Source organism: Leucoraja erinacea, chromosome 2 (genome assembly GCF_028641065.1).
Source record: "Leucoraja erinacea ecotype New England chromosome 2, Leri_hhj_1, whole genome shotgun sequence".
In the NCBI taxonomy this organism is placed as follows: Eukaryota; Metazoa; Chordata; class Chondrichthyes; order Rajiformes; family Rajidae; genus Leucoraja; species Leucoraja erinaceus.
In genome coordinates this window covers 110,771,534-110,799,357 of record NC_073378.1, presented here as the reverse complement: position 1 = coordinate 110,799,357, position 27,824 = coordinate 110,771,534, and the positions used below count along the sequence as shown (strand labels likewise).

Below are 27,824 nucleotides of genomic sequence, written 5' to 3'. Positions count from 1 at the left end.
GAGGGAGGAGGGTGGGGGAGGAGGAGGGAGGGGGAGAGGAGAGGGGCGAGGGTGGGGCGAGGGGAGGAGGGTGGGGAGAGGAGAGGGGGAAGAGGGTGGGGAGAGGGGGAGAGAGAGAGGGTGGGCGGGGAGAGAGGGAAGAGGGGGGGGCGAGGAGAGGGGGAAGAGAGTGGGGCGAGGGGAAGAGGGTGGGGCGAGGAGAGGGGAAGAGAGTGGAGCAAAGAGAGAGGAGGAGGGTGGGGTGAGGAGAGTAGAGGAGGAGGTGCGGGAGGGATGGAGAGGGGAAGGATGAGGGGGCGGAGAGAAGGGCATGGTGGGAGAAGAGACGAGGGTAGTGGGGATAGGGATAGAACTGGGAGAAAAGGGAAGACCACTGACTAATTTAATTACAGCTCACCCACATCTACAAGGCAAGATTGGAGTCATCTTCACTGTAACACAGCACCTTGGTGAGTTAGCTCACCACAGACTTTCACAATAGCGGTAGGCAGAGTAGAATAGGAAAGGTTATTATGCAGTTTAAGAGAGTTCGCTCACTTAATCTGCACTTAATTTGCCACAAATGTTTGTGTTCTCAGACATTCTGCCAATCCCACTGTACAAAATGATGTGAAACATTTCACCAGAAGTCCATGTGTATGAAAGATCCTTAAAGGTTAATTCCTACTTCGCTATTAACATTTTCTTAGCAAAGACCAATCATATTTTCAGAAGTGAATCGCGTGAACAAAATCAATTTATGAGCAAGCTGTATCGCAGCACCATTATTAGCTATGAATTAACCCACTTGTGATCTGTCCACTGCACTTTCTTGTTCCAAGGGTTGCAATTGCTGAGGGGACGTTTCAGTGGTCAACATGAGGAAAATAAAATAATCTCCAAAATAAACTGCAGGAGAAAGAAAATAGTCTCAGATGCAGCCCTGCCATAAAACTGTCGCCCGTGAATCACGGGTTGTGATTTAGAGTCCAGCTACATAGATGCAAAAACATTTTCTCTACTGACACTCCAGTGTAACAAGAGCAGCAAGTTCTCCTGGTCAATTAACAGAATTAAGTAGGCTGCAGAATGGTCCCAACCCAAAACATTGCCTCCCTTTCAATTAGTGTCACCCATTTCTCCCTTCTCTCTCCCCCCCCCCCCCCCTCCTGACTGCACATATTATGCCTCCTCGCTGTATCTTACTCTCTTTATCTCTTCATCTCTGGCCCTTTTTCTACAGTGGCGCAGTAGTAGATTTATGCCTTGCAGCACCAGAGATCTGGGTTCGATCCTGACTACAGGTGCTGTCAGTATGGAGTTTGTAGGTTAATTGGCTTTGGTAATTGTAAAATTGTCACTAGTGTGTAGGATGGTGCTGGTGTATGGAGTGATCGCAGGTCGACGCAGACTCGGTGGGCGGAACGATCTGTTTCCGAGCTGTACCTCTGAACTAAACCAAATGGCAATGTTCACTGTTGATGGCACATTATTCAATTCCATTCATAGTTCCTCGATGCAAGTTCTAGATCCTGGAGAACATTGACCATAACTGCAGTGCTTCAAGCTCAGTGGTCAACTGCTGGCCCAACGTCCATATCTTAAAAATTAATTCAAATCTCTCTCGCTCTTCTCAACAGTAATGCATCCTTCCTCCTCGTTCACCATTTCGGCTCAATGAACCCTTTTCACAGCGTCAAAGAGAATGACCCAAACCGAGTCACATTCTCATACACAATTCACCAGACCTAGCACCTGTCTAATGCTACTATATCTATTGTTAAGCAGCAACCAAAACTTTGCGCAGCGCAGAGGCATTGGCTTCAAGAACTCCTTAATTTTACTTACATCCTCACAGCTGAGAGATGCAAGTATCCCAGGTGCTATCTTATCTGCTTATCTACTGTTCACCTCCCTTCACAGATCTTTGGACCTGCAGTCTTAATATTCTTTGCTTCTTAATATCCTATAAATTATTTTCTACTCCTCTATTTGTTTCCCCAACCCCCACCCCCGTCACAAAAGGCATAACCTCACTGAGTTCCACTTGTCATGTTTGTGCCAGTCCCAGCAGTCTATTGAAACTTTCCTGCAGTCTCCCTCACTATTTTGAGATGTCAACTAACCTCAGTAATATCCAATGTGACAAAAACACACACACACAGAGTTTCAAAGTTGCTCTTATGTCCAGCATTTTGTTCGCCATTATGCAACTTCAGTTTACTTGTTGACATTTAGAGCTCGTCTTTCAGCGATAGTTTACCAAGTTGCTGTGGCGAACTGGACAGCACTCAATAGCTGTCTCTGTATTAGCTTAGTCAGCAAAAATAATCTTAGTTCCTTTCAGGAGAAAGGGACAAATGAAAAAAAGTGTTTATTGCTATCACAGAATAGCAATAGCATTTACAACAAAATAAATAAGAAAAGGCTTATGAGTAACTTTGAAAACTCATTTCTCTCTTAAGGCAGAAGTATATGTAACAGTTGGAGACCATCTATTTTTCCTTTAAATAAACGTGCAGCAGGCAAACACTGTATGAAGAAAAATCTGGAGCTACGCCATAAGGAGTGGCCCGGGTTATTTGCAAATAATGAAAGCATGTGGCGAGATGAGAATTTTCAGGCAGACAGACACTCAAGAAGGAAGTAATAACCAAGAATGTAAACAGGAAAAAATGTGTTATTCTTGCTCTGCAGCTTTCTGTCACAGCTCAGGTGGGTCTTTGCTCTGCACAAGACCATGAAACAGCTCTCAGCATGTCAAAACGAACAGCGGCATTACAGAAAACAACAGCTACAAACTGAATGTGACCACAAGTTCCGTTTTTCAAATTGATGGGTTGGTGGTGGAGAGAGTTAGCAACCTCAAAATTAACATCTTGATGAGTTGGCCTGGACCCAGTACATAGATGGAATCATGAACAAGGCTCGCTAGCCCCTCTACTTTCTTAGAAGTTTAGAGATATTCGATTTGTCTCCAAATATTCAAACTTCTAGAGATACACTATAGGAAGTATCCTGACTGCATGCATTGGTATAGCAATTCCAATGCACAGGATCTCAAGAGGCTGCAGAGAGTGGTGGACTCAGCCCGCATCACGGGCACAGCCCTCCCCGCCCTCGAACGCATACACGAGGCACTGCCTCAAGAAAGCGGCATTATCAAGGATCCCCACCAGCCGGGCCGTGCACTCTTCACACTGCTGCCATCGGGTAGCAGGTACAGACGCTTGAAGTCCTGCAACATTAAGTTCAGGAACAGCTACATTCCTACAACCATCAGGTTCCTGAACCGACCTCCACAACCCCAATCCTTCCTCAGCAAAGGAACACCGTGGAACACATCTTGCACAAGTAATTTTTTTTTTTTCTCTTCTAATTATGTTTTTGCAGTCTTTTAGAATTTTGTGCAATTTCTCTGGATAATTTATTTTTGTAATTTGTAGGACACAGTTCCAACCCCATTCTTCAAATTCACCAACGACATATATACACACTAAAACTCTCATCTTGTTTGTTTGTGTGTGGGTGTGTCCCCGAAATACCGCCAAAACGGTACATGATAGCGCTAAAATAGCCACCTTACTCACCATTGTACTGTGATTTAAATGAAATGTTTTGTTCAAATTGATGGTGTCTTTAACAAGTTATTGACATTTTAAATTTCACAAAAAACTTTCTGCTTGCCCTGCCCATCAACCACGTTCGACGTCACAACGGGATCCCAATGGGTCTGCCCCCTGCGCAGTTGGCCCGCCGACATCTTGCAATCAACTTTCACATCGCAATATTTTCTTTTCAGGTGTACTTGCCTGGCCACACAACGGAGACCCAACAGCTCCACTGGTAAGTTTCATCCGACTTTACAAGTGCCTCCACAGGTCCTCTATTCACTTTATTAACTTTAACTTAATTTCAGCAGGCAGTGGGCCCAACGGGTCCGTACTTGGTATATATAATCATAATAAACAACAATATGTATGTGTGAGTGTGTGTGTGTGTGTAATGGATATATATATTATTGTTTATTATGGTATTTACAAGCATATGACAATAAAATACTTTTGACTCTTGTCAGAGTCTATGTTTCTGTGATGCTGCTGCAAGCAAGATTTTTCATTACAACTGTGCATCGCCACACTTATGCATTTGATAATGAACTTAAACCTGCGGGTCACCCGTTTCTTTGGAATCACAGCCAGCCAAAGTGCTCAAATGAACGGGGAATCATTCATGGCATTGACCGATGACCATTCAGCCCGTCTCAGTCTTTGTTACGTTACAGGCCTTGGACGCCAGTCTGTTCCCCCAAGGGCTAGATCAATGACAATATGGGGACAGAGTACAGTAAAGAGATTGGGAATCTTATCTCAAGTGTCAGAATAACAACCTTGCCCTTAATGTGTCATCATGACAAAAATGGCTGGTTGTTGACCTGACGAAGTGGTAGTGGACACAACCTCTGGAAGGCTGGAAGTATTATCAAGAATGCTTGTCTTTTGTCTTTTCTCTCTTCTACCTTTTGGGAGAAGATACAGTAGCTTGAAAGCTCGGATGTTCTGGCTTAACAACGGCTGCTCCCCACTGCTATCAGACTTCTGAACCAACCATAGACAAAGTGCTGGAGTAACTCAGCGGGTCAGGCAGCATCTCTGGAGAAAAAGGATGGGTGCCATTTTGGGTCGGGTCTCTTCTTCGGATTCAAAACGTCACCCATCCTTTTTCTCCACGGCTGCTGCCTGACTCACTGAGTTACTCCAGCACTTAGTGTCTATCTGCAGTTTCTTGTTTCTACAAGCTGAACCAATCACATCTTTCGCACCTCCTTCCTAGAGGTGCTGCAATGGACTCTTACTCTTAACTCATTGAAACCTACTGAACAATGAAAGACCTAGACAGAGTAGACGATGTTTCCACTAGTGGGAGAGTCTAGGACCATAGGGCAGAGACACAGAATGAAAGGACATACCTTTAGAATGGAGATGAGGAAGAATTTCTTTAGCCAGAGGGTGATCTGATGAATCTGTGGAATTCATTGCTATAGACAGAGGTGGCCAAGTCATTGGGTATTTTTAAAGCAATTAATTGGTTCTTAATTAGTCAGAAATTATAAGGAGAAGGCAGGAGAATGGGGTTGCGAGAGAAAAGTAGATCATCCATGATCGAATGGCGAAGCAGATTGAATGGGCCAAATGGCCTAATTCTGCTCCCATGTCATATGAATTCTACCTCAGTATTGCACTTTAATCTTATTTTGCATTACCTCAGATTGAGCTACAATCTTTGCACCATTTCACAGCTCAGCATTCCATGTATACCTATCATTACCATATACAATAAGCCCGTGTTTTAAAGGACCCCTTTATAACAGATTTCAATTATAGTCGGCAGACCTGCCGATGCCACCACCAGCTTGTGCTGCCTCCCCAGCCACCTACAGCTTGTCTCCTGTCACCCTCCCTCTCCCCCACCGGCCCCCATGAGCAAGGTGCACCAGTGAGCCCTTTGTCACCCACCGCACCTTCTGCTTGACACGGCTGTTGTTGCGACTCATGTTTTAGTCCCTTGGGCCAGCACCTTCTTTGGGCCACCGCCAACGATTAGATGCGCTCGGACACCATGGGGCTCCCTCCCCTCATCACTGGCTGCTTCTTTTTGTTGGCCAGCACTTGGTCCACTCCCTGCTCCTCCACCACCACCTTCTCCCGTCGCTCTGTCCACTCGGCCTCCTCACCCCTCCACCACCACCTCCACTTGCTTCTCCCCCACAGTCGATGATATACCCCACCTTGCAGGATGCTTTTTTTCCCCCTTCTCCCAAGGACTTTATTCAATAATTGCATATTACAGTGTACCAGAAGATACAAAACCGTCAAATAGTCACATTGCATCATGCAATCATTATAACACAATAACGGCATCTTTATCTACAATGCACACAACCCCCCGCGGCGACCAGCGTTGACAGAAGGCCTCCAGCGTCCCCGTGGACACCGCGTGTTCCCTCTCCAGGGGCACGCGAGCACGGACAGAGGACTGGAAGGTGGGCAGGCAGCCGACTCTGGTGTGACCATCCCACCCTCCTGATCGGCCCTCCCCATCCCCTGCCTCGTGTCCATGTACCAGAATCGTGGGACTAAAATGCAACCAAAACTTGAGGAGCAACCCCTTCAGATATTCGTACAGGGGTTGCAACCTCTCGCACTCCATATACACGTGGAACAATCTCTTCCTCGCCGCAGAAGTTACAGGCAGCTGACGAGTCCGGGAACAGACTTAAATATCTTGTTACACAACACAGCTCTGTGTAACACTCTCCACCCCAGGTCCCTGATGTAAAGGGGGAGGACTCCCTTATAGAGAGACCTCCACCGGGGACAGCTCCCGCCGTCAGGTGGTAACATGGACCGCCAGGGTGAAAGACAAGGGTGAGAAAGTGTAGAGTGTGCAAGAGCAACCTGTACAGTAAAAGTCTCTCCGTGTCACGGAAAGGCGGTTCATCTTGTTTCGGGTCGACTCCCGGGAAAGATTCCAGGGCCTGGGCCCAATGAGCAATTCCGACGCAGCGGGGGTAAGCTCGGTCAGAATTGTTCCGAGCACATGCCTCTCCTCAACACCTCCCCTCCTCCTGAGGAGCAGCGCGCTGGCTGAAGACAAGCAGATTCCTAACTCTTAAGACATCATGGTAGAAGCTGGGCAGGTCCTGTGTAGCGGGTCGACTGATACCCGCCACCATGAAGGATCCTTTTGTGTTTTGCGCCAGATTCCAGAATCTGCAGTCTTTTGTGGGTCCATGCTTACTGCTATGTAGAAATCACTATTCTCAGTAAATATAATAAAATTTCAGTGTTGAACAATTAATTTTTGCATTCAAATCCCACTTTCTCTGCAGCTGTAACACTATATATTTGCACTCATATATTGCACTACCTGTCACACTCATAAATGGTTTGATGGTACTCATGTGCTCAGCCCCCTCCTATACTATCTTCATTCTCAGACCCCTTCGGAACTCCTTACATACCCATGATTGTGTAGCCAAATACCAATCCAACTCAATTTACAGATTCACAGATGACACCACCATAGAGAGCCGGATATCAAATAAAGACGAGACGGAGTACAGATACGAGATTGAGAATCTCACAACCTGGTGCCAAGGCAACAAACTCTCCCTCAATGTCAGCAAGACAAAAGGAGATTGTGATTGAATTCGGGAAGCAAAGCAGTACACACATAGCCCCGGTATACATTGCCAGCGCCAAAGTAGAAATTGTGAAAAGCTTCAAGTTCTTGGGAACAAATATCCCCAAAAATGTTGTCCTTGACCTGCCACATCAAAACAATGGGCAAGAAAGCACACCAACTCCTCTACTTCCTTAGAAGGCTTCAGAAGTTCAGCAGGTCGCCAACAACTCTTACGAACCTCTACAGATGCGCCATAAAAAACATTTTGTTAGGATGCATCACAGCATGGTTTGGGAACAGCTCCATCCAAGACTGCAAGAAATTGCAGGGTCAATTTCTACAGAAATACCTCCAGATTCAGAGACAGCATGTTCCCAGTTGTTATCAAGCAACTGAACCTTTCTATCACCAGCTAGAGTGCAGTCCTGACTCCCATTTACACCATTGGAGACCTTCAAAATATCTTTAATCAGATTTTATCTTGTACTAAACATTATAGCATTTATGCTGTTTCTGTACATGTGGATGGCTTGATTGTAATCATGTATAGTCTTTTCACTGACTGGATAACACGCAACAAAAAGCTTTTCACTGTACCTTTGTACACGTGACAATAATAAACTAAACTAGACATGTACAATATCTGCGGACAGCATACAAAAAATGTTTTTCACAGTATCTCGGTACATGCGGCAATAATAAACCAATAACTTCCCAGAACAGTGACCATTAATTAACTTTAGATGCAAGAAATAAAAAGGTTGGGGAAAGCTTGAATTCTTTTCCAAATCAAATTCCAGCAACACCACCACTCTTGCCTCGAGCATCTCTCTCCATGTCGCACCTCCACTGTTTTAAGATTCATGCTTTTAAAAGCATAAATTACACATAATGGAGTTACATCACTTTCTTAGAATTACATAAATAATTGGGGTAGGAGATTGCAACCTTCACGTGGTCCACCCTGTTTCAAAGAATGCAATCTACCTGGCGTGCACAAACAGAAGATCAAACAGAACAAGTTGTCTAACAACTTCAGGCTGTGCACGCCATACGCAAGAAGACATAACTAATTCTCATGTAGATTTTAATCAACCAATACTAATCCATCTCTTTCCACATTAAATAAAACAACAATCTGTCCAGACCTGAAATGTCACCCATCATTTTTCTTCAGATAAGCTGCCTAACCCGCTGAGTTCCTCCATTTGCATCTTCTTTGCAGTTCCTTTTCTTTATACAATCTTCAGTTGAAGAAAAAGCAACTCAGATGCAGTTCCTGGAGTAACTTCTAGCACACATTATAACTGAAATACATGAAAAGTTCAGAGATGCTGATTTAGAGTTTGCAATAAGCAAACTCCAGAAGCAGCAGGTCTTACAAATGACATTCCTCTTTAAAAAGTGAATTTGTGGATTTTAAACTCACTGCATGGCCAATTTCTACAAACATTGCTTGGGTTGGGAGGAACTAAGGGATTTCCAGGATAAGTATTGTATAAAACTGTCAAAGGGTCTTGATAGTAGGTACACAAAAAAGCTGGAGAAACTCAGCGGGTGCAGCAGCATCTATGGAGCAAAGGAAATAGGCGACGTTTCGGACCGAAACCCTTCTTCAGACTTGGGAAGCAGCTTAACCCAAAATGTAGTCTAACGAAGAGTCTGGACCCAAAATATCACCTATCCATGCTCTCCAGAGATGCTGGCTGGCCCGCTAAGTTACTCCAACACTATGTCCTTTTGTGACAAATTTGCAAAACTTAATTAAACCAAAATTGCTCTAAAGACCACAAAATGGTGAAAGATATTAACACTTTATTTCCTCCTAAAAAAGTGAAACGAATATATTGTACAATTGTACAGGAATAGCAACTCCCTATTACATAAGAATATCATGACCCTCTCCAGGGAATGGGTTACATAATAACAGAGCATCGAACACATTACATAACAATATCCCTTGATAATACAAATAAGCAATAATCCATTGCATGTGCATATCATCTGGCTGTTAACAAAACATGATGCGTATTGAATTAGGCTCAGTTGGAATGCACTGATAATGTTTTGCATAGGATTGGGGCGGCATTGCAAGTGATTGTTTTTTCATATGAAAAAATATTGATGGAATGATCAGCATTTTTTTTGGATGATGTGCTTCGCATGAAGTTCTGAGGAGGGGAGCGGAGACATTCCCCACGGCAAAGCTTAGCAACAAGTCTGCAGTGGAGGGGAGAGAAGGGGAGGGGTTCTGTCCTGACAGCCCCGGACACACGCACCTTGTCCCGGGGACTGAGGCCTGGCCGGCCCGGGCCTCTCCCACCCCCCGGTCGCCACAGCAACCGCACGGCCTGTGCACGTCCACCACTCCGGCTCGCCACTGGGGTCCGGAGACTCCCAGCCCGGCGTCAGCGGCCTAGCAGCCCGGGTCGACATAACGCGACCGCCGACACCCACCCACCAACCCACCCACCTCCTTACCCACATAACTCGGCTCTGGCGAGCGGAGCGGAGCGGCGGGGACGGCGCCCGGCAGCGGCAACGGCCTTCGCCTCGGCTGTCCCGCCTGTCCCGGCCCGCAACGACCGGCTGATCCCCGTCTCACCATCAGCGGTGCCCGGAGCCCGGAGCCGTCAATCTGCGCCCGGGGAGGGAGGGGGCGGGGCTACAGCAGGGCCGCGGGGGGGACACACACACCCCCCTGAACCAATCACAGTTGGGGGCAACAGCCTCCTCCTCAGCCAATCACAGTTGGGGGCAACAGCCTCCTCCTCAGCCAATCACAGTTGGGGGGAACATCCTCCTCCACAGCCAATCACAGAGCGGGGGGCAACTCGTCAGCCAATCACCCCCCTCAACCAATCACAGAAGAGGGGCAACTCCTCAGCCAATCACAGTTGGGGGAACATCCTCCTCCTCAGCCAATCACAGGGCAGAAGCAACTCCTCAGCCAATCATGGGGGGAGGGCAACCCCCCTCAGCCAATCACAGTGGGGGGGTGTTTCCATCCTGCTGTGATTGGCCACGTTGGAAGGGGGACACTCCACCCAATCACAGCTTTGGGGTATTACCCACCATCCAATCACAGCAGGGGTGGCGAATCTCACAGCCAATCACGGGAGGAGCAGCCCCTTCCCTCCCAATCAGAGCAGAAGAGGGTAACACTTCCTCCCACCCACCCACTCACAACAGGAAGGCATCTCCACCTCTCCGCCCAATCACAGTAGGAGCAATCCCCCACCCAATCACTGCACAAGGGGCAACATCCCCACCCAATCACAGTAGGGGGGGCACCCCTTTTCCCACCCAATCACAGCAGGATGGAGATTTCCCCACTGCCAGTTACATGCAAACCCAACACAAGGGGCCAATGGCCCCACCAATCACAGCAGAGGGGGGGGGGGGGGGGGATCCCCCCACCCAATCACAACAGGAGGATGGACACCCTCACCCAATAATGTGGGATTAGGACAACCAACCCCTGCATCCCAATGGTGGGTCCCATGTGACGGCAAGCAACACTTCCATTCTCCCCCTAGCCCATCTGGAATCAAGGAGAGTAAAAGCAAACAAGATTGATGTTTGTAGGAGACACACCAACATGGTTTGGTTGGATCAAAAGATTCTACCAACCTGGAACATTTTAGACTTTAGAGATACCATATGGGAACAGGCCTTTCGGCAAACTGAGTCAGTGCCGATCAGCATTCATCATCATCATCAACCCTCGGGGCCACAGGGAGAACGTGGAGCTATAAGGCAGCAACTCTACCGCTACACCATTGCGCCACCCCAGATACTAGTAACATCCTGATACTTGCAACACAATGTGCAAAACACAAAGTGCTGGTGGAACTCAGTGGGTGAGGCAGCATCTGTGGAGGGAATGGACAGACAGCGTTTGGGACCCACATGCATTAGTTTAACCTGGAACCCCATTTCAATGTCTGGGGTTGAGGATTTTGGTTGTGCAGCTCCTGAGGTCACCAACTTCCCTATCCATCTCAAACTTCATGTATCCTTGAATCAGTGAATGTTAATGAGATAGGCCTTTGCTTTGACTCTGGGTTGTACAAAAGGGATATTATCAACACGGATGAGCCGAAGGGCCTTGTGTCTGTGCTGTGTAACTTGAAGACTGTGACTTCAAATACATATTTGGACAGGTTTTAACAGACTTCCCATCTCACAGCAAAACCTAAATGGGCATGCAATTAACCTATGCCTTTATTTTAAAGTTCCCTTGAGGACCCACCCAGAATGACCGGCCCATTTACCAAGGACCGAGGACCCGTGCCACGGATCGGGAATCCACACTGAAGGCCCGGCTCGCCTGCCTAGAGTAGGAGTCGGACAGGGGGGGGCCGGTAAACAGACTGGCGGTGTGAAGCAGTGCAATGCCTGGAGGGTGGAGTGGGCCGCAGGAGGTCCTGCAACAGTCTCGGCTGGACCGGCGCCACTCCAAGAGACCGAGTTTGTCGACTTGACCTGGCTTACAACGGTGGAGCAACAGCGTAGGACACCATGGCTACATTTGGCCAGGCCAACCCTGCAACATCGCCAGGACAACGGGCCTTCATGGTCAGGTCAAGAACCCTGCACTTACAACAACCGGGACTTGCAAATGACACCAAAACTGGCGACTTTCTGTATACTGTCTCAGTGTAGTACCGCTGTACACTTTTACTGTATCTGAGATGCTTATTTAAGATGCATTGGGTGGCACAGCAATAGAGTCGCTGCCTTACAGCGCCAGAGACCCAGGTTCGATCCTGACTATGGGTGCTGTCTGTACTGAGTTTATACGTTTACTCTGTGCCTCATGGGTTTTCCCCGGGTGCTGTCGTTTCTTTCCACACTCCAAAGATGTACAGGTTTGTAGGTTAATTGACCAGTAAAAAATTGTCAAGGTAAATTATCCCTAGAGTGTAGGATAGTGCTCGTGTACGAGATAATCGTTGGTCTTCACGGACTCGGTGGGCCAAAAGGCCTGTTTCCGTGCTGTATTTCTAAACTAAACATACGTGTATCTGAATGCTGATATATATTGACACTTGTACTGAAGTGTATGCAAAAATGAGTTTCACTTGACCTCAGTTTATGCGACCATTGTAACCATTGTTTTCCAGTCCAACCATGGTCATCCCCGCTTCCTATCTCCGTTATGTCCTCCAGTACTACCACCCTCTGCAGTCACTGCAGTCCAGACTTGTGTATTTCCCAATTTGATCACTCCATTCAATAGTGCTCTCACTTTCTTTTAAAAGTTGGTAAATAGGTCACCCAGGTTGCCAAACCCCAACATTCCTCTCTCTGCATCTTACAAAGATTATTTTAAACTAGTGCTACATTTCTGGTCTCATCTCAATATCTCCCAACTCCATCAAACTCCACTTAGCATCTTGCCTAAACTCTCTCTCTCTCTCGCTTTTCCCACCCCACACCCCAACTTGCATAAATAACACGAGACTGCAGCTGCTGGACATGAGCAGACCACGAAGTTCTGGAGGAACTCAACTGGTCAAGTAGCATCCGTGGAGGTAATAGACACGAGGGCATTTCGGGTCGGGACCCTTCTTCAGACTGATTATAGTCTGTCCATTTCCCTCCACAGATGCTGCCTGACCTGCCGAGTTCCTGAACACGTTTGTGTCTTCCCAAAATAACTTATCTCGCCGTTATCATGTTTCTGTTAGCGAAACCGCTGGAAGAATTCCACTAAAAACTCAAGCTAACATAAAATGTTGCCTACCACGGGAAGAGTGTAGCAAGGCACCAGAATACACCAACTGACTAACATGGGCACTGCAGAAAGCTTGCGATCCAGAAAGAGCCACTCAAATACCAGGATTTCTAATGCGGAGATTGACAGATTCGTGATTAGTACGGGTTTCAGGGATTATGGGGAGAAGGCAGAAGAATGGGGTTGAGAGGGAAAGATAGATCAGCCGTGATTGAATGGCGGAGTAGACTTGATGGGTCGAATTACCTAATTCTGCTCCTATAACCTATGAACATGATTCGATTTGCTCTCGAAGTTACTGAATTGCTAGAGAGGGCTTTCAGGCCAAACCTTAAAGTTAGTCACATGTTGACATTGCTTTGTCGAAGAAGCCAAAGCGAGCTGTGGAACTGAGCACATAGAGAGCTGCTTGATTCAGGAGAAGATGCCATAACGCAGTGCCATGCTCAACACCCCACACTACGGGAAAAACAACGAGGCATAAAACGGAAATGCAGGAAACGCACTGCGGACCAGTCATCCTAAAATGAGAGGTGTGCTCACTTCCTTTGGAAGATTAGTAGTTGGCAGCATCTACTGTAAAAGGAACCTTCCCTTCTATTTGTTCAGAGCCAGCCTGCTTGCTGTATGTTCATAATATCTCCCAGTTAAGATACTCAGCATTTGTAAATGTTGAATTGCCTAAGCAACAGCAGAGTGGAATGGCACCACTTTAGGACCTTGGCTCAATGCAATGCATCTACAGACCAACAGCTTTGCCCAAGACCACAGATTGCAGAGAGCTGTGGATGTAGCCCAGTCCATCACACAGACCACACTCCCCACCATTGACTCCACCTACACTTCATGCTGCCTCATCAAAGTAGCCAGTGTGATCGATCTTTGAAGAACGGGCCAGACCTAAGGAAGTCACCTATCCATGTTCTCCAGACTTCATCCACGGCAACATGTTGGATTTATAGACAACTCCGCAAGTTTTATAACTCAACTCCATAAGCTTTAAAGGACAGAAAGTGCTGGAGTAACTCATTGGGTCAGGCAGCATCTCTAGAGAACATGGATAGGTGAGGTTTCAGGCCGAGACCCATCTTCAGACCTATCCATGTTCTCCAGGGATGCTGGCCACCCCACTAAGTTATTCCAGCACTTTTTGACCTTCTATTAACCAGCAACTGCAGTTCCATGTTTCTCCAAAGGTTTTAAGATAGTTATGAATACGGATGAATATGGGCCTTGGATCAGATTCAGATCAGATTCAACTTTATCGTCATTGTGCAGTGTACAGTACAGAGACAACGAAAAGCAGTGGGGTAAGGCAGATTACAAAATTATTAGGCAGGAGCTAGGGAGGGCAAACAGGAAGATTAGTTTAACTTGGCATCAAAAAGACACAAAGTGCTGGAGTAACTCAGCGGGGCAGGCAGCATCTTTGGAGAAAAGGAATAAGAAAAGAAATAGGTGACGTCTCCAGAAATGCTGGCTGACCCAGTTATTACATCATTTTTTTGTGCCTCTGGAGAACATGGATAGGTGTCGTTTCGGGTCGAGACTCTTCTTCAGACACTTGGCATCATGCTCAGCATGAACAATGTGGGCCACAGGGCCTGTTCTATGCTCCATGAAGCTTAATCTTCCTTGTTCTATAACTGAAGGTTGTCTCTCCGACACTGCCTTGTTGTACAGCTGCTTCAACTTTGACAGTTGTAATTTCAACCCACCAAGCTACCAACTTTGCCCTGCACCTCACAACAATTGTCTCGTCAGAAGGAATTGGTGACGTTTTGGGTCGAGACCCTTCCTCAGACCTCGACCCGAAACATCGCCCATTCTTTCTCTCCAGAGATGCTACCTGACCCGCTGACCCTATTCTAAACTCTATTAAAGCAACGAAAAGAGTTGTAAAACATCCTCTCGTGACCTCGAGACTTCCCAAAGCATTTCACAGCCATATACATTCTTCAAAGGAGCTGTTGCTGTGGTAACGTTGAAATAATTGATGAACCCAATCAATGTCTATGGCCGGCATTGCACAATATAGAAAATCACACCGTGCAGGGAAGAGCGTCTCATCTCACACACCAGTGCAACGGTGCTAATATCTTTCCGGTTTGACGCTCCAACCTCTGCACCTCAAATTACTCTCGATGCTGACACTAGCAGTAATGCAGTGCAATAACAAGGAACTGCTGATGCCTGTTTATCAAAGAAAGACACAAGTTGCTGGAGTAACTCAGCGGGTCAGGCAGCATCTCTGGAGAACATGGATGGGCGACGTTTCGAGTCAGGACGCTTCTTCAGGCCCTGATTGAAGGGAAAGAAAGCTGGAAGAGAGGAGGGGCAGGGCAGAGCATGCCTGGCAATAGGTGAACAGAGGCAAAGACGTTATTGTTGGACAAAGTCCAGAGATAAAAAGACGGGTGTGAGCCCAACAGGATAAAGAGTTGCGAATTATTAAGCTCAGAGATAGAAAAGTTGCAAATTGTGTAGGCGATGGAAGGGGAGGGAGAGAAACCAGTCAGCCAGGGTTCAGGGAAGGGGATTGGGAGACATAAAGGGATGGTCTTGGGGGAGAAAGTGCAGGCGGAAGGCTGCCATTAGTGGATCAGTTAACTAAAATTTGAGAATTCAATGTTTTTACCGTTGGTCTGTAAGCTGCCCAAGAGGAAGAGGAGATGCTCTACTGTGTGTAACCAGTAATTAAGTGCTAAACCTGCTGCATCATTAATTCCAGACATCAAGTCAGCAGGCAAAGACACAGTGCTAGAGTAAATGCCCCTGTCCCACTTAGGAAACCTTAACCTCTGGAGACTTTGCGCCCCACCCAAGGTTTCCGTGCAGTTCCCGGAGGTTTTTGTCAGTCTCCCTAATGGTCAAAAGTGGTTTCCGCTTCTTCTATGTAATTTTTTAGTCGAAGTCGGTTGTATTGCTAGTTGAAGTTGGTTGCAGGTGGTTGCCAGAGGTTGCAGGTCTTACCTTCCACTACCTGCAACCACCCTCAACTGGCATCGCAACCAGCTTTGACTAAAAAAGTACAGATTTTTAAAACGGCAACCTATTTTTAGTCGCGGCCAGTTTTGAATTTTTTTAAATAATCGCCGGAACATAGAAGAAGCGAAACCACTTTCGACCATTAGGGAGACTGACAAAAACCTCCGGGAACCTCTGGGAACCACACGGAAACCTTGGGTGGGGCGCAAAGTCTCCAGAGGTTTCCGTTCAGGTTTCCTAAGTGGGACAGGGCATAACTCAGTGGGTCAGGCAGCATCTCATGAGAACATGGATAGACGACGTTTCAGGTCGGGACCATGCTTCAGACCTGACCCAGCCCAAAACATCACCTATTCATATTCTCCGGTGATTCTGCCTGACCTGCTGAGTTACTCCAGCAATCTGTGACTTTCCTTGGTAAACATGTAGTTCCTTGTTTCTACATTGTACTCACAAGCATTTAAATAGATTCATAGAGTAATACAGCATGGACAAAGACTCTTCAGTCCAACTCCTCCATGGCAACCAAGATTCCTATCTAAATTAATCCAACTTGCATGCATTTGGCCATATCCCTCTGAACCTTTCCTATCCATGTACCATCAGCGCCTCTATTCCTGAGAAGATTACGGAGAGTTTGGATGTCAAAGAGGACTCTCTCGAACTTCTACAGGTGCACAGTAGAGAGCATGCTGACTGGTTGCATCGTGGCTTGGTTCGGTAACTTGAGCATCCAGGAGCGGAAAAGAATGCAGAAAGTTGTGACCACTGCCCAGTCCATCAACGGCTCTGACCTCCCCACCATCGAAGGGATCTATCGCAGTCACTGCCTCAAAAAGGCCGCCAACATCATCAAAGACCCACACCATCAGGAAGAAGGTACAGAAGCCGGTTCAGGAACAGCTTCTTCCCCACAGCCATCAGGCTATTAAACTCGCCATCAACCAAACTCTGAACTATAACACTTTATCTGTTTATTTATGTGTATATATATGGTCTATGCTACATAGACATACTGAACTGTTCTGTTTTTATGCTTACCATATTCTGTTGTGCTGCAGCAAGCAAGAATTTCATTGTCTTATCTGGGACACATGACAATAAACACTCTTGGCTTGAACTCTCTTGACTTGACTTATCCAATGTATTTTAAACATTGTAATTGTGCCCACCTTTAGACTTGAGATTCAGCTTGCCCCTCCGATTCCTTTTAAATCTATCCCCCCCCCCACCTTGAACAGAAACATGATAATGGCTAGTCATGTTATTTTCATAAAACAAAGTGCTGCAAGAACTAAGCAGGTGAGACAGCATTCGTGAAGGGAAATGGACAGACGACGTTGTCTAAGATTCCAGCATCTGCAATCCATTATGTCTCCCAATATCCATCTTTCCTTAAAACATGTGGCCATTTTCATTTATCCAGTCTAAGCTTTCTCACATTCACACACATTTATCCAATAGCCTTTTCTCCTCACATTCCTTCAACACAGAGGGTGGTGGGCATATGGAACCAGCTGCCAAAAGAGGTAGTTGAGGCAGGTACCATCACAATGTTTAATGATATGAGGGCAGGGATGGATAGAATAGGTTTAGGATATGAGCAAAACGCAGGCAGGTGGGGCATGTTGGTCACCTAAGCAAGTTGGGCCAAAGGCCCTGTTTCCGTATTGGTTAACCCACAGAATCTACCACTCACCTACACACCAATGACAATTCACAGACACTAATTAACCCACAAACCCAGTGTTATTGCAATCTGGGAGAAATCTGGAGCACCCGGAGGAAACCCACGCGGTCACAGGAAGAATGTCCACACAGATAGCACCCGAGGTCAGGATCGAACCTGCGACGCTGGAGTTACAGTGCCAACCTCTGCATTAATGCTTGGAGAAGATTTGAGCCCTGCTTATAGGAGGATGGGGGTTGGGGTGGGTACAAGCAAGGGAAGTGGGGTGTATGTGAGCTGTGACTTGTAAAATTGCCTTCAATCCTCACTTGGCGAGTTTGCAGCCCCTTGGATTTTGCAGCTTGTGTCCGATTGACTGAGGTAGGAAATAGAACAGGTCAGAATCACAAGGACAACTTTGACACTTGGACTTTGGCACTCTGCTGTGGCAAACATTCTACTGCAGTTAATCCACAGCGCAGACACACAAATACTCTCAGTAAGAAAACAGAGAATGTTGTGCAGAGTCCACGTCTGATTTCAAACCCTCGCTGTGTACTCTCAGGTTACATCACAGCTTGGTTTGGGAACAGCTCTACCCAAGGACACAAACAAATGCAGAGTTGTTGAAGTAGCCCAGTCCACCACACGGACCAGACTCCCCACCATTGACTCCATCTACACTTCACGCTGCCTCAGAATAGCAGCCATGTCCTACCCTGGTCATGCCTGTTTCTCCCTGCTCCCGTCCAGCAGAAGGTACAGAAGGTTGAAAGCCTCCACCAGACCCCGGGGTTTCTTCCCCTCTGTGATCAGGCTTCCGAACAACCGCTTGGTCAGAGGCAGGATTCAAGAAGCATCTTAACAAGACAGAGGCGTGAAGTGGCGGGATTTGGAACAGCACGATGGCGCAGCAGTAGAGTTGCTGCTTTACAGCGTCACAGACCCAGGTTCGATTCTGACTACGGGTGCTGTCTGTACAGACGTTCTCCCTGTGACCGTGTGGGCTTTCTCTGGGTGCTCTGGTTTCTTCCCACACGCCAATGATGTACAGGTTTGTACGTTAAATTGCTACAGTAAATTGTAAATTGTCCCTGGTGTGTAGGATGGTGCTAGTGTATGGGGTGATGACTGGTTGGCGCGGACACGGTGGGCTGAAGGGCCTAGTCCATGCTGCATCTTTAACATTTAAATTCAAAAGTCAGGCTACTGAACAATCCCATCAGCACTAGGGAGCAATCCTGAGCTACAATCTACCTCATTGAAGACCCTTGGACTATATTTAATCAGACTTTACTGGACTTGATCTTGCACCAAACTTTATTCCCTTTATCATGTATCTGTACCTTGTGGACGACTTGATTACAATCATGTATGGTCTTTCCGCTGACTGGATAGCACACAACAGCTTTTCACTGTACCTTGGTACACATGGCAATAAAGCTGAACTAAAATACTTTTATTGTCACTGTACCTCAATACACGTAACAATAAAACTGAACTAAACTAGATAGACTGCAGGAAATTGTTACCCATAGTTGCAGATAGGGCATAGATTTAGAGGAAGATATACACAACGTGCTGGAGTAACTCAGCGGGCCAGGCAGCATCTCATTGGCTATATTTAAGAGGGAGTTAGATGTGGCCCTTGTGGCTAAAGGGATCAGGGGGTATGGAGAGAAGGCAGGTACAGGATACTGAGTTGGATGATCAGCCATGATCATATTAAATGGCGGTGCAGGCTTGAAGGGCCGAATGGCCTACTCCTGCACCTATTTTCTATGTTTCTATCCATGTACCTGTCCAAATACCATTTAACTGTAGTTAGAGTACCTGCCTCAACTACCTCCTCTGGCAGCTCGTCCCATATTCCATAGATCCACCATCCTCTGTGATAAAGTTGCCTCTCGGGTTCCTTTTAAATCTTTCCCCTCTCACTATCTCTGACCTTCTCAGAATATTTGCAACCAATAAGACCCATACACCAACAAGCAGTGTTAGGCTCGTCTTCTGACACATACTGATAAAGACTTTGAAAGAAAATGCAAGTGAATGTTACTTATGGGCAGAGTATCAAATTATAGAGTTGGAGTTTTCAAAACCACAAGCTAAACAATTACACACCACAGTCACAAGACTGCTGTCGATTTCGAGTGAAACCTTTTGACAATTATTTAAGGCTGCAAACTTGCTGGGCATGGCTCAAGTTTAAAGAAAAAGCCCCCTTCAGTCTTTCACGACACCGCACATGGAATAGTAAAAGTCTTTCCAAATCTCTCTTCAGAACTCATGGACTTTCACAAGGAAGAGGCAGGATACACGACGAGTTGGGGGTTTGGTGGGCAGAGGGGCTTAGAAGGAAAGTGGAGTTATAGGTCACGGGGAAAGGAGGCAGGACAGAAGGGCGGCGTAGCGGTAGAGTTGCTGCCTTACAGCGCGAGAGACCCAGGTTCCTGACTCTGGGGAATAAGGATTGGATTTGGGTCAGGACCATTCTTCAGTCTTGACAAGTGCAAGGTCAGGTAGGATTCAGTGAGAGAGAGAGAGCATGTTTCTGCACTCTCTGTTGAAAGGAAATGACCAGTCCTCGTATATTTTGTCCCATGTGATAAAGTGCTGTGCAAGTGCAATATTTTCCTTTTCATGCAGCTGGAGGGAATCTTCACTGCATTTGTAATGTTCCAGGCTCAGCGTTCCCCACTGTCAAGTTATTTTTCCCCAATCCTAGAGTCGGAACTGTAGATGCTGCATTACAAAAGGTGCTGGAGCAACTCAACAGGTCAGGCAGAATCTGTGGAGGGAATGAACTGGCAACGTTTCAGGTCAGGACCCTTTGTCAGTCTGAAGAAGTGTCCCAATCCAAAACAACGCTTATCCATTCTCTCCACCGATGTTGCCGGGCTCGCTGAGTTACTCCGGCAGGCACTTTGTGTTTTGTATTACACAGAGCTTTGCCCCAAGGCAGAATTCCTCTACAACTTTACTGCACCTTCGTTGCAGTATCCACCAGACTCATTCCATGCACTCGGCTCAGTGGCGTTATAAAGTGTACAAGATCATGAGAGGAACACACAAGGTTAATGCACAGAATCTTTTACTACAGAGAAGGGAATCAAGAACTAACGGAGGTACACAAAAATGCTGGAGAAACTCAGCGGGTGCAGCAGCACCTATGGAGCGAAGGAAACAGGCAACGTTTTGGGCCGAACCCTTCTTCAGACTGATAGGGGGTGGCAGGGAGAAGGAAGGAAAAAGGAGGAGGAGGAGCCCAAGGGCTGAGGAAGGGGAGGAGACAGCAAGGGCTAACAAAATTGGGAGAATTCAATGTTTATGCCCGCAGGATGCAGGCTCCCCAAGCGGAATATGAGGTGCTGTTCCTCCAATTTCCGGTGTTGTTCACTCTGGCAATGAAGGAGACCCAGGACAGAGAGGTCGGATTGGGAGTGGGAGGGGGCGTTGAAGTGCTGAGCCACCGGGAGGTCAGGTAGGTTCTTGCGGACCAAGCGGAGGTGTTCGGCGAAATGATCGCCCAACCTCCGCTTAGTCTCACCGATGTAGATCAGGTGACATCTAGAGCAGCGGATGCAGTAGATGAGGTTGGAGGAGATACAGGTGAACCTCTGTCGCACCAGGAACGACTGCTTGGGACCTTGAATGGAGTCGAGGGGGGAGGTGAAGGGACAGGTGTTGCATTTCTTGCGGTTGCAACGTAAAGTGCCCGGGGAGGGGGTGATACGGTAGGGAATGGAAGAATTGACAAGGGCAACTAACGGACATAGGTTTAAAGTGAAGGGGGAAAGATTTAATAGGAACCTGAGCTGCAGCGTTTTTTTTTTAAACATAAAAGGTTGTGGGTTTATGGAACTGACTGCGGAGGAAATAGTTGAGGCAGGTACGATCACAATGTTTAAGAAACATTTAGACAGGTACATGGATTGGACAGGTTTAGAGGGATATGGACCAAGCACGGGCAGGTGGAACTAGTGTTGATGGGGCAAGTGGGTCGGCGTGGGCAAGTTGGGCAAACGGCCTGTTTCTATTCTGTATGACTAGCATTCCAAAGGCTGGTTCTGATCTGTGTGATGGACTGTGCTACATCCACAACGTTATTTAATGCCGCTCTAAATATTTCATAAATGTGGTGACTGTTTTTCATCACCTCTCTTGGTAACACATACCAGACATAGTTCTTGATTCTCCTACTCTGGGCAAAAGACTACGCATCGACCCTATCTGTTCCTCTCTGTATAAAACCAACATCTCATATCCACCCAAATTCCTTCCTCTCACCTTAAACCTAAGTTCCATCTCCTTGTTCTTGATATCGTACCATAGGAAAAAGCTTTGTAATTTCTATTCAAACTATGTCTCTTAACGTTTCTTACATATCCCTTTCTCGTCATCCCACAGCATATTTTACTCTTGGAAAAACAAGCCCAGCCTATCCAATCCCTCCCAGAATGAGTCTTGCAATCCGAGAAACATCCTCGTGAAAAAAGATAGAGAGTGCTGGAGAGAGAGTGCAGAGAAGATTCACTGGGATGAAGAAACAAGGAACTGCAGATGCTGTTTTACAAAAGAAGGCACAAAGTGCTGGAGTAACTCAGTGGGTCAGGCATCATCCCCGGAGAACATGGATAGTTGACGTTTCAGGTCGGGTTCTAAAGATGGGTCCCAACCCAAAATGTCACATCCATGTTCTCCAGAGATGCTGCCTGACCCGCTGAGTTACTCCAGCGCTTTGTGCCTTCTTTTGTAAAACAGCATCTGCAGTTCCTTGTTTCTTCATCCCAGTGAATCTTCTCTGCACTCTCTCTCGCACAACCACATCCTTCATGGAATGCGGAGACTAGAAACACACACAATACTAAAAGTTTGAGCTAACCAGTGCTTTGCCAAGTTGCAACAGAGCATCCCGTAATATTTATACTGTACGTCCTGCCTTATGAAGGCAAGCAAACCATCTGGCTTCTGCACTGCCCTGTCTACCAGTATTACCACTTTGGGGGAGCTATGGACTTTGACCTCTCGGTCTCACTGTTCATCAACCTTCCTCAATCCCCTACCCTTAACTGTGGACGTTCTTCCACATAGTAATTTACTTCCTGAAATGTGTCACCTCAAGCCATTGGGGAGTGAGTGCCAGTAGTCGGTCGAGGAGGAGCCGAGAAGAGTGACCTAGCGTGGGGGAGCTGGCGAGAGCAGAGTGTGACCCAGCGTGGGGGGCAGGGGCAGCGTGAGCGTGAAGGAAGAGGGACCACCGGGATGTATTGAACACGTTTGCAACATTGTCGGCACCCTTTACCTGCCGACTCTTTACATACTTGTGCACTTTATGCAAACATAGAATTACACCAAGTACACATAACAATAAAGTATCGAATCAATCCATTAAATTTCACTTGCCTACACTCTGCCCAACTCGACACCACCTGCCAACCCAACCCCAGAGGGAATAACTCATTCTCAATCCACATCGATGCATTGCTCACCTCCTCCGTCTCACAGCCTCAACGCAAAGTGGACGCACAAAAGGATGGAATGATTACAGGGAGATAAATAAATCCCTCAGTGGCAGAGAGAGGCCACGATCAGGCCTAATGACATGCATGCAATAATGTCAAAGTCAACGTGACCCAGTGATACAACACCTCTTTGGAACAATATCGAACACACACTGCAGGTAGTTTGGAGGATTTTTGGCAAGTTTCCTTTCCCATTAAACATTAGTCATGATTGGCAACATAGATGATGTGGTGATACCGGTAGATTTAGTTTTGTTATTTATCACGTGTACAGGTACAGTGAAGAGCTTTGTTTTGCTTGTTATCCAAGCAGACCAGATCATTTAGTTTAGTTTAGTATGGTCACGTGTACCAAGGTACAGTCACAGCTTTTTTGTTGCGTGCTATACAGTCAGCGAAAAGACTATACACGATTACAATCAAGTTGTCCACAGTGTATAGATAAAGGATAAAGGGAATAATGTTTGGAGCAAGATAAAGTCCGATTATAGATAGTCCAAGGGTCTCCAATGTGGGAGATGGTAGGTCAGGACCGCTCTCTAGTTGGTGATACGATGTTTCAGTTGCCTGATAACAGCTGAGAAGAAACTGTCCCTGAATCTGGAGGTGTATGTTTTTACACTTCTGTACCTCTTGCCTGATGGAAGAGGGGAGAAGAGGGAGTGACTGGGGTGAGATTGTTCCACCCAGCAGTGTGAACAGCACCACCCTCGGTGAAATTGCTTGCATGGGAGGCAGGCTCTTGGTGGATGGATAACTACAGTGGCTCTGCAGGTAGTACTCTTGCCAAAGAATCAGAAGTGAGGGGGTTGAAGGAAAGGGGGGGGGGGGAGGGGGGGAAAGAAGGCTGCAAGGCTATTAAAACACAATTTCTTGATCACCGACCGATAATACCTCAGAAGTACATCAGACACCAGCCAGCAAACCTGGTCTTACAGAAGCACCATAAATGATTTTCTTTTTATGTTTAGAAAGATGTTATACATCATGAAATTGAGGGACCAAAATCCTCAACATGGGCATATTAAGAATGAGGAACCAATTGTAACCCAGTCAACATTAACTAAACTCATTGATAATTCCTATATGGCAAAATAGACACCTTGAACAACACAAGTAACAGCATGGGGAGGGGAGGGGAGGGAATTAGATGAACATGGAACGCCACAAAAGGGGAGTCAGGGCCCTTGTTAGATTTTCATTTTGAGTGAGGGGAGGGATGTGAGTGACAGGCTGGGCTCACACTGAGTCAGAGGGGAAGGAAGGAGTGAGGGAGGCGGGGGGGAGGGGGGGAGGGAGGAGAGGGAGGAGGGGGAGGAGGGGGGGGAGGAGGGAGGAGAGGGAGGAGGGGGAGAGAGTGGGGGGGGGGGAGAGAGGGGGGGGGGAGGGAAGGGGAGAGGGAGTGAGGGGGAGAGGGAGGAGGGGAGGGAGGAGGGGGAGAGGGGGAGAGAGGGGGGAGGGGGGGAGAAGGGGAGAGAGGGGGGGATAGAGGGGGGGTGAGTGGTGCAGTTGAGAAGCGAGAAATGGAACCCCCCGTAATCCTTGTTGAAGCGGCTGCGGCCGCGGGGCAGAGAGAGGGGGCGATTACTGCTCTTGCTCCCGGTTCCCAGCCGGGCCTCTCCGGCCCTCGGTCGCGATGCGGGGACGCGGCGCTGCCTCCGCCCGCCCGCCCCGCGGCATTCCCGGCCTGAGGAATTTAACTCTTTGTTACCAACTGGGTTCTATTGTTTTATATTAAGTGGAGGGATGATGAGAGGGTCAGTCTCACCCTCCCTGCCTGGACGGTGAGGAGGCAGAGGGTGAGACACTGAACATGACCCGGCTGCCCCCACCCGGAAACCGCATTGTTGCAGATTTCCCCCATCCCCAGCCCCCCATCACCCCCCCTGCCCTCTCCCTCTGCGCCCCCTCCCTGCCATCATCCCCCTGCCCTCTCCCCACCCCCTGCCCTCTCCCCATCCCCCTGCCCTCTCCCCAGCCCTCTCCCCCCCATACCCCCTGCCATCACCACCTGCCCTCTCCCCCCCCCTGCCCTCTCCCCATCCCCCGCCCCTACTTTCCCCCATTCACCCCCCAGCCTATCTCTCTACCCTCTCCCTATATCCCACCAGACCGACCTCTCCCCAACCTCGGGACTGATCTTCCCATTCACTCCTCCCCCACCCCACAGATAGATCCCCTCCTCCCAGAGAGATCTCCCCCACCACACACCTCCTCAGACTCTCCCCCCTCACCCCCCCCCCCTCCACCTTCTCTCCACACCAGACACTGATCTCCCCCCTACTCCCGCCAGCCTCTCCTCCCCTACCCCAGGGACAGACTCTTCTCCCCACCCCAGAGAGATCCCAGCTAAATCTCCACCCCAAACAAACCTCTCTCCCCAACCTCTTCTCCCCGGTGACATCTCTCCCCACCCACAGACAGATCTTCACCTACATCCGCCCCTTCGGCCCGTCCCAGGCTGTCGCCCCTCCCTCAAACCCTCCCCCACCACCACCACCATCCTAGCGTCTATATCCACCCGCTCTCCCTCCATGCCCCGGCCCGGTGCAGAGACACGCTCACACATATACACACACACACACATAGATAGACACACACACACACATAGATAGATACACACACACACACATAGATACACACACAGATACACATACATAGACAAATACACACACACACACATAGACAAATACACACACATAAAAACACACACACACACACAGAGAGACACAGGCTAAATACCATCTTGAGGCAGCGTCCCGGAGCTGTCCATGTGCCGGGGTAGTCGGCAGCCTGTGTCCCCGCTCCCCGGCCAGCGCTCGGTGAGGGGTCCGGGAGCCGGTGCTGTAGACTGGGGGCGAGGGGCCGGGGTCTGTGGGCCGGGGCGATGTGGGCAGAGATGGGGACTGTGGGCCGGGGTCCCGGGGCTGTGGTGGGGACTGTGGGCCGGGGTCCCGGGGCTGTGGTGGGGACTGTGGGCCGGGGTCCCGGGGCTGTGGTGGGGACTGTGGGCCGGGGTCCCGGGGCTGTGGTGGGGACTGTGGGCCGGGGTCCCGGGGCTGTGGTGGGGGTGGGCCGGGGTCCCGGGGCTGTGGTGGGGACTGTGGGCCGGGGTCCCGGGGCTGTGGTGGGGACTGTGGGCCGGGGTCCCGGGGCTGTGGTGGGGACGGTGGGCCGGGGTCCCGGGGCTGTGGTGGGGACTGTGGGCCGGGGTCCCGGGGCTGTGGTGGGGACTGTGGGCCGGGGTCCCGGGGCTGTGGTGGGGACTGTGGGCCGGGGTCCCGGGGCTGTGGTGGGGACTGTGGGCCGGGGTCCCGGGGCTGTGGTGGGGCCGGTGGGCCGGGGTCCCGGGGCTGTGGTGGGGCCTGTGGGCCGGGGTCCCGGGGCTGTGGTGGGGACTGTGGGCCGGGGTCCCGGGCCGCTGCGGCTCCCACTCTCACCGCCTCACACACAGGCGCACTGGCCGGGTGCCGCCGCTGGCCGCGCTGATTGGACCTGGGCGATCAGATGAGGGATGTCGGGGCTTCAGCGCCGCCAATTCCCTCTCTCCCCAACTCGGCAAGTTGCACAGCGCGGGAGCGGCGCACACACACACACACACACACGGGGACAGCGAGACACACACACACACGGGGGACAGCGAGACACACACACACACACACACACGGGGACAGCGAGACACACACACACACACACACACAGGGACAGCGAGACACACACACACACACACAGTGACACACTCACACACGGGGACAGCAAGAGAGACACACACACCCACCCACACACGGACAGCGAGACACACACACACAGTGACACACACACACACGGGACAGCAAGAGAGACACACACCCACCCACACACGGACAGCGAGACACACACACACACAGTGACACACACCAACACAAACACACACAGACAGAGCTACACACTCACTCACACACACACACACGGGGACAGCGAGACACACACACACACAGGGACAGCGAGACACGCACACACACACACACAGGGACAGCTCTGACACACACACACACGGGGACAGCGAGACACACACACACACAGGGACAGCGAGACACACACACACACAGGGACAGCGAGACACACACACACACAGGGACAGCGAGACACACACACACACACACACACACACACACACACAGCGACACACACACACACACACACACACACACAGGGACAGCGAGACACACACACACACACACACACGGGGACAGCGAGACACACACACACACACACACACACACACACAGACACAGACACACACACACACACACACACACACACGGGGACAGCGAGAGACAGAGACACACACTCTCACAGACACGGGGACAGCGAGATAGACACACACACACACACACACACACGGGGACAGCGAGGCACACACACACACACACGGGGACAGCGACACACACACACACACACACACACACACGGGGACAGCGAGATAGACACACACACACTCACACACACGGGGACAGCGAGGCACACACACACACACACCGACACGGGGACAGAGAGAGACAGACACACACACACACACACGGACAGCGAGACACACACACACACACACACACACACACACAGGGACAGCGAGAGAGTGAGACACACACACGGGGACAGCGAGACAGACACACACACACTCAGAGAAACAGAGGCAGACACACAATGGGGACAGCGACACACACACGGACAGCGAGACACACACACAGTCAGA

The 27,824-nt window shown here is 48.9% G+C and overlaps 1 protein-coding gene across 1 annotated transcript in view; it reads right to left on the bottom strand.

The window, feature by feature from the left end:
* Positions 1–26,156, bottom strand: part of zbtb47b (zinc finger and BTB domain containing 47b) — a 166,270-nt gene extending 140,114 nt beyond the window's left edge. Inside the window, 1 exon segment of the mRNA XM_055663495.1 lies at positions 25,835–26,156. Within this exon segment, the coding sequence (XP_055519470.1) occupies positions 25,835–25,837 (3 nt within the window). The 5' untranslated portion in view covers positions 25,838–26,156.
* Between the last annotated feature and the right edge of the window lie 1,668 nt (positions 26,157–27,824).